The sequence below is a fragment of the Papio anubis genome, chromosome 13 (assembly GCF_008728515.1).
Source record: "Papio anubis isolate 15944 chromosome 13, Panubis1.0, whole genome shotgun sequence".
NCBI classification, from domain to species: domain Eukaryota; kingdom Metazoa; phylum Chordata; class Mammalia; order Primates; family Cercopithecidae; genus Papio; species Papio anubis.
The window spans coordinates 63,695,847-63,701,846 of record NC_044988.1 but is presented as its reverse complement, the minus strand read 5'-3'; the positions used below and the strand labels follow the sequence as shown (position 1 = coordinate 63,701,846).

At 55.5% G+C, this 6,000-nt stretch overlaps 2 protein-coding genes across 2 annotated transcripts; one reads left to right on the top strand and one right to left on the bottom strand.

The window, feature by feature from the left end:
- The first annotated feature begins 447 nt into the window (after positions 1–447).
- Positions 448–2,150, top strand: SIT1 (signaling threshold regulating transmembrane adaptor 1). The gene is made up of 5 exons (XM_003911534.4): positions 448–681; positions 798–933; positions 1,020–1,078; positions 1,190–1,251; positions 1,354–2,150. Exons 1-5 carry the CDS (start codon positions 582–584, stop codon positions 1,585–1,587), a joined length of 591 nt encoding a protein of 196 aa, XP_003911583.1. The 5' UTR covers positions 448–581; the 3' UTR covers positions 1,588–2,150.
- A 1,784-nt stretch (positions 2,151–3,934) lies between these two features.
- Positions 3,935–4,726, bottom strand: LOC116270111. The gene has a single exon (XM_031654844.1). It carries the CDS (start codon positions 4,665–4,667, stop codon positions 4,065–4,067), a length of 603 nt encoding a protein of 200 aa, XP_031510704.1. The 5' UTR covers positions 4,668–4,726; the 3' UTR covers positions 3,935–4,064.
- Positions 4,727–6,000: the final 1,274 nt, after the last annotated feature.

Here is a 6,000-nt window from a genome sequence, read left to right as displayed (position 1 = left end):
GTGGGTTGAAAGGGGAGGTTTGGGGGTGTCCCCCAAGTTATAATGCCCCCAATGAAACAATAACAAGCATCATCTATACATATATCCTCTCAGATCAGCCTTAGGGTATGATGGGATCAGAGGTACCAGGAGGCTCCCCCGACCCTTCCACTTTAAACCATATTCATTGAGGAATACATCTTTCTTCCGGGACCAGAGTCAGGGAGGAAGGTGGGCATCCTGGAGCAGAAGGGGCGTTCCTGTTCTTGTTAGTCCTGCTTCACACCACTTCTGCCCACCCACGCCCCGCCCCTGGAGTCCTCAGGGACTCAACTGCCCGTGGCACATTACTCACAGGCCTGCTTCTCTTCTCAAGGGGGGCACAGGGCCCCGGGCAGCGAGGGTGGGGGAAGCTCAGAAGCTGCAGGAGTGGCGCAGGTGCAGGCACAGGGCGGGGTCTTTGTTCTTTTTCTCATCCCTCCCCTCCCCCTTCCTCCCCGGAAACCAGAGACTTTGCCACCACCAGCATTGGGGATGCTGAGCTGTGGGGTACAGGCCTGAGGAGGGGTGGGAGTAAGAAGGGCTGTGGAAGCTGTCAGGCCATGAACCAGGCTGACCCTCGGCTCAGAGCAGTGTGCTTGTGGACTCTCACATCAGCAGCCATGAGCAGAGGTGACAACTGCACGGATCTACTCACACTGGGTGAGCTGGGCGTGGCAGGGGCTGGTGGGGGAGGGGTCATGTGGCCCCAGGTCCCACCTGCTGGGCCCTGGGGATTGGGCGGGGCAGTTATACCCCCCTTCCTTTCACATCCACAGGAATCCCCTCCATAACCCAGGCCTGGGGACTGTGGGTCCTCTTCGGAGCTGTGACGCTGCTGTTTCTCATCTCGCTGGCTGCACACTTGTCCCAGTGGATCAGGGGCCGGAGCAGGAGCCATCCGGGGCAGGGACGGTGGGTAACAGACAACAGGGATGGGTTGACAGAGAGTTCTTTCTTACCGAGAAGTCCCCACTCATCCCCTGAACTCTGTGTTGCAGCTCTGGAGGGTCTGTGGAAGAGGTTCCGCTGTATGGGAACCTGCATTATCTACAGACAGGTAGGGAGCTGGCAGAGAGGAGGGGCACAGAGGCCAGGTCCTGGGTGGCTGGAATGGGGGTGTGCAGGAGCAGGGACAAGTTGCTGACCAGATTCCTGTTCCCTGTCCCAGGACGGCTGTCTCAAGACCCAGGACCAGACCAGCAGGATCCAACTCCTGGAGGCCCTGCCAGGGTGAGTCAGCTGTGGCTGGAGAAAAGGGGGAGGGAAGGAAGTGGGGGGCTTTTCGGGCTTTTCCAAGGGTCCAGTGAACTTCTAACAGCCTTGCATCTCCAGGCTGCAGAGGAGGTGATGTGCTATACCAGCCTACAGCTGCGGCCTCCTCAGGGTCGGATCCCAGGCCCTGGGACCCCCATCAAGTACTCGGAGGTGGTGCTGGACTCTGAGCCAAAGTCCCAGGCCTTGGGCCCCGAGCCGGAGCTCTATGCCTCAGTATGTGCCCAGACCCGCAGGGCCCGAGCCTCCTTCCCCGATCAGGCCTATGCCAACAGCCAGCCTGCAGCCAGCTGAGATGGAGGGCCTGGCACAGCGGGGCATGCACTGCCCCAGCCCCCTGTAGCAGGGGCATGACTGTTTCCCAACCAGCACCCAAAGACGGGCGCCATTGCTAAGTCACAGGATGTGATCTACCCTGGACTTCCTATCTGAGCTTCGAGGGAGACATCTCGGCAAAGCTTTTGTGATGGAGGAGGCAAAGACAGTAGCCCCCTCCTCATTTCTTTTTTCTATCTGTTCCTCTTAGCCCCCAAACTCCCAGGTTCTCACTTCCTTCTTCTGGAGTTTAACCAGATCCTCCCCACCCCCGCTCCCTCATAGTCTACCCCCACGCCTCAGTGTCTCCTCAGGCACAGGAAGTGGGCGGTGGGGGAGGAGTAAGGGCCTGACAGTGGGTGGGTGGGTATATTCCTCGGGAGCTCACAGACTGGAGCAGACCTGGAACTTAGAGACGGGAGGGACCAGAGCCTGGCTTTTGACCCAAGAACCCTGGCAGAAGAATACAGTCTCCATCCTGCTGTCTCTGCCCTGTCCTCAAGTTTTCAAATAAAACTTTCCAAAAAGTGTTTAGATTTTAACCTAGAAGGCTGAAGACTTGCAAAGGGCCCCGCAGATGGGGGTGTGAGTTTGCTGTCTGCACGGAGCTCTTTCTGGGGGTGCCTAGCTGGGGATGAGGGGCCAAGAGGGGCTGCAGCATCAACAGGGCAGAGGTGGGCGCCGGGGTGGAGGGCCGGAGCTCAGCTCCTCAGCTGCTCTTGCTGCTGCTAGAGCATCCCCGGGATCTGCACTCAGAGCCACTGCATTCCCCCTGGGGGCTGCAAGCTCACAGTCCTGAGCTACTCTCCCCTTGACCTCTATAAATGCCACCACCTCCACAACCTGCCAGCCTGATTCCTTCATCAAGTCCCCCAACCTGACCTTCCCCGTCTGCTATGAGTCCCACCTATACCCCTGTTTTGACGTCAGTAGCCTTACCTGCACTTAGTCATCGTATACCCCCAGAGGCCCTCTCCTTACCCCATCACTGTGGCAGCGGTCCATCTCCACTCACTCTCTCCCACCCTGGTCTCCCAAAGTGCTGGGATTACAGGCACGAGCCACCGTGCCTGGCCTTCACTCTCTCAGTTGTCACCTGCAGTCTTGGCAACAGTTTTGCTTGTCACCACTTTCATTTTAATCCCCATCTAATTTGTCCTGCCTGTCCACCCATTACCTCCTGATTCTTAACCCCAGCCTCCTGCCCCATATAGTATGATACATCAGCCAGTTGGCACAGAGGTTAGGACTCTGGGCTCGGGAGCCCATCTGTCTGCATTCAAATTCCATGTCTACCACTTACCAGCTGTGTGTTCTTGGGCAACTGTGCCTCGGTTTCTGAATCTGTAAGATTGAGAGGATATTAATGGTGTTTACTTCAAAAAAAGGTGGTTGTGAGGCAAAACGAGTTACCATTTGTAAAGCACTTAGACAATAAATGCTCAACAATGCTACACATTATTAAAATAAGAGAAATATAGGCTCCTCTATGGAAGCTCACAGGTGAAGTGACTTCTAGGTAGAGACATGACACATAGTAGGAATCTGCCAGGAGAGGCAAAGGACAGAAAATGATTCAAGGCAGAGGGAACCACAGGCAAAGGAGAGGCTTATTCAGAGGACCTGGCAGAAGTGCATTAGGCGCAGCCGGAGGGTAGAGTGAGATGGGGGCAATGGTAAGATGAGGCTGGAGGAGCAGACAGAGCCAGACCACACTGCGCCCGTAAGTCATGCCAAGGAGCTTGGGCTTTATCCTGCAGGGGAGGTGAAAGGGAGTCACTGAAGGTTTTAAGCGAGGGATGAACACAGTGAGCTAAAGGCTCTAACTGCAGTGGTTGCTATGCTGAGCTAGTGGTCAGCAGTCTGGAGTCAGGCAGCACCTTTCAGAGGCTGTTGCAAGATTTAAGCGAGAGGGGATAGTGGCAGTGGCGGTGGGGATGCAGAAGAGGGATGGATTACAAAGAGATGTTTAGGGTTTTAAAAAAAAGCCCCACCTATCACATCTTCCAGCTTTCTGGTTAGAGCCTGTAACATCCGCCAACCCAAATCCTCATTATAATAATACAGCATAGCTCCAAGTTGGTTTCAGCTCTTCACCTTTCTCACCTGGCAATCTCTCTCTCACACACACACACACACACACACACACACCCTCCACCCCTTAAGCCCATCTGTGATCCATCTCTCTAGCAAAAGCTCCAACCTGTTAAACCTTTTCTAGGCTATTTCAAGGTCTAGGCCATCTCCCCAGGGCCTCTGTAGAGGCGGGACGCGCTTGACAGATCTTTCTGAGGCTTGAGGGGCTGAAGAAAGGAGAAGCTGAGGCTTTCACTTCCAAGCTTCTCTTCTTCCCACTTGGAGTGCCACAGGAAGCCACAGAGGAGGAAGCCGTGCGCCTGATTCCGTCCTGGTGATCCCAATTTGAAGAGGAACACCCTTCCCTAAAGCCCACGCCCCTACACACGCCACAAATGCCCCTGGGTCCCCGGACCTCTGAGGACCCCATCCTGGGCCTCCCCAAGAGAGGCCCAGGTCGCGGTTAAGGGCAGATAGCTGGGCCTGCGGGGGAGGGAGGGAGGCTTCGGGGGCGGACACCGGATGCGGGGAACCACCGGCAGCGTGATGTGGGGTTCTGAGGGCTGCGGTGCTTCTGAAGATGGCTCAGCGTCGCGCCAGGTGGACGTGAGAGCTTTACTCTGGAGGAGGCGGGGGTTGGGGTCCCGGCTACCCACCCGGACTAGCCAAGGGCTCAAACGCCCCCAACCCAGCCCACAGATATCGCCGAAGCCTGCCCAGACCCACCCGCCTCGCTGCCTCCGCCCGCTTAGGACTGAGCCCGCAGCGCCGCCGCCTGGTAAGGGGCGGAGTTGCCAACCACATCTGCGTAGGCGGGATGCAGCCTGGCCCGCGGCATCCTGGGAGTTGTAGTCCTGACGCTTCGGGGCCGCCCCAGCGTCTGGTCCCTGACGGCGCGCAGTGAGGACCCCGCGGCTCCCCCCGCAGTCGCCTCCCAAGTTCGCGGAACGAAGCTGACCGACTCCCTCTGGACTGGGTGACATGACTGCTCCTAAGCAGTCGTCTGTAAACTGAGTTTCTTTTTTTTTGTTTGTCTTTTTTTTTTTTTTTTTTTTTTTTTTTTTTTTTTGAGACGGAGTCTCGCTCTGTCGCCAGGCTGGGTGCGTGGCCGGATCTCAGCTCACTGCAAGCTCCGCCTCCCGGGTTCTGCCATTCTCCTGCCTCAGCCTCCAGAGTAGCTGGGACTACAGGCGCCACTCACCTCGCCCAGCTAGTTTTTGTATTTTTAGTAGAGACGAAGTTTCACCATGTTATGGGATGGTCTCTCGATCTCCTGACCTTGTGATCCGCCCGTCTCGGCCTCCCAAAGTGCTGGGATTACAGGCTTGAGCCACCGAGCCCGGCCTTGTAAACTGAGTTTCTGTAAAACATTTTATTTTATTTTATTTTATTTTTATTTTTTATTTTTTATTTATTTATTTTTTTGAGATGGAGTCTGCGCTCTGTCGCCCGGGCTGGAGTGCAGTGGCGGATCTCCAGCTCACTGCAAGCTCCATGCCTGGAGTTCACATGTTCTGCCTCAGCCTCCCGAGTAGCTGGGACTGAAGCCCGCCACCTCGCCCGGCTAGTTTTGTATTTTTAGTAAGTGAGGTTTCACCCATTAGCCAGGATGGTCCCAGTCTCTGACCTCGTGATCAGCCAGTCTCGGCCTCCCAAGTGCTGGGATTACGGGCTTGAGCCACGTTACCCGGCCAATATTTATTTTTATTTTTTATTTTTTTTTTTGAGAGGTCTTGCTCTGTCACAGGCTGGAGTGCAGTGGGCAGCGATCTGCGGCTCACTACAAGCTCCGCCTCCTGGGTTCCATGCATTCTCTACCTCAGCCTCCCGAGTAGCTGGGATACGGTGCCTTCTACGCCAGTAATTTTTTTGAGTATTTTTAGTAGAGGCGGGGTTTCACCGTGTTAGTCAGGATGGTCTTGATCTCTCCTGACCTTGTGATCCATCCGTCGGCCTCCTAAAGTGCTGGGATTACAGGCTTGAGCTGGCGCTTGACCCATTTATTTTCATGTGTGATTGCTTGTAGGCCGAGTCTGATTTGAACTTTTTGCTTTCCGTCCTTGAAGAGTCCTCTATCTTCTCTCTCCTGTACCCGTCCGTTTTCTTGCTTACCTTCTTACCTCATCTCCCATCACCCGAGGCCCTCAGCCCTGAACACTTGGACTGGGCAGCTTCTCTTGATTCCTGAACCTGGAATTTAAGACACCTTCCGAGGCCCCCTCGCCACACCCTCTAGTTGATCAACTCGGCTTACCTGTGATTTCTCCTCTCCGTCTCGGCCAGGTACTTCCCTAGTGGACTCCTTTCCCTCACTGG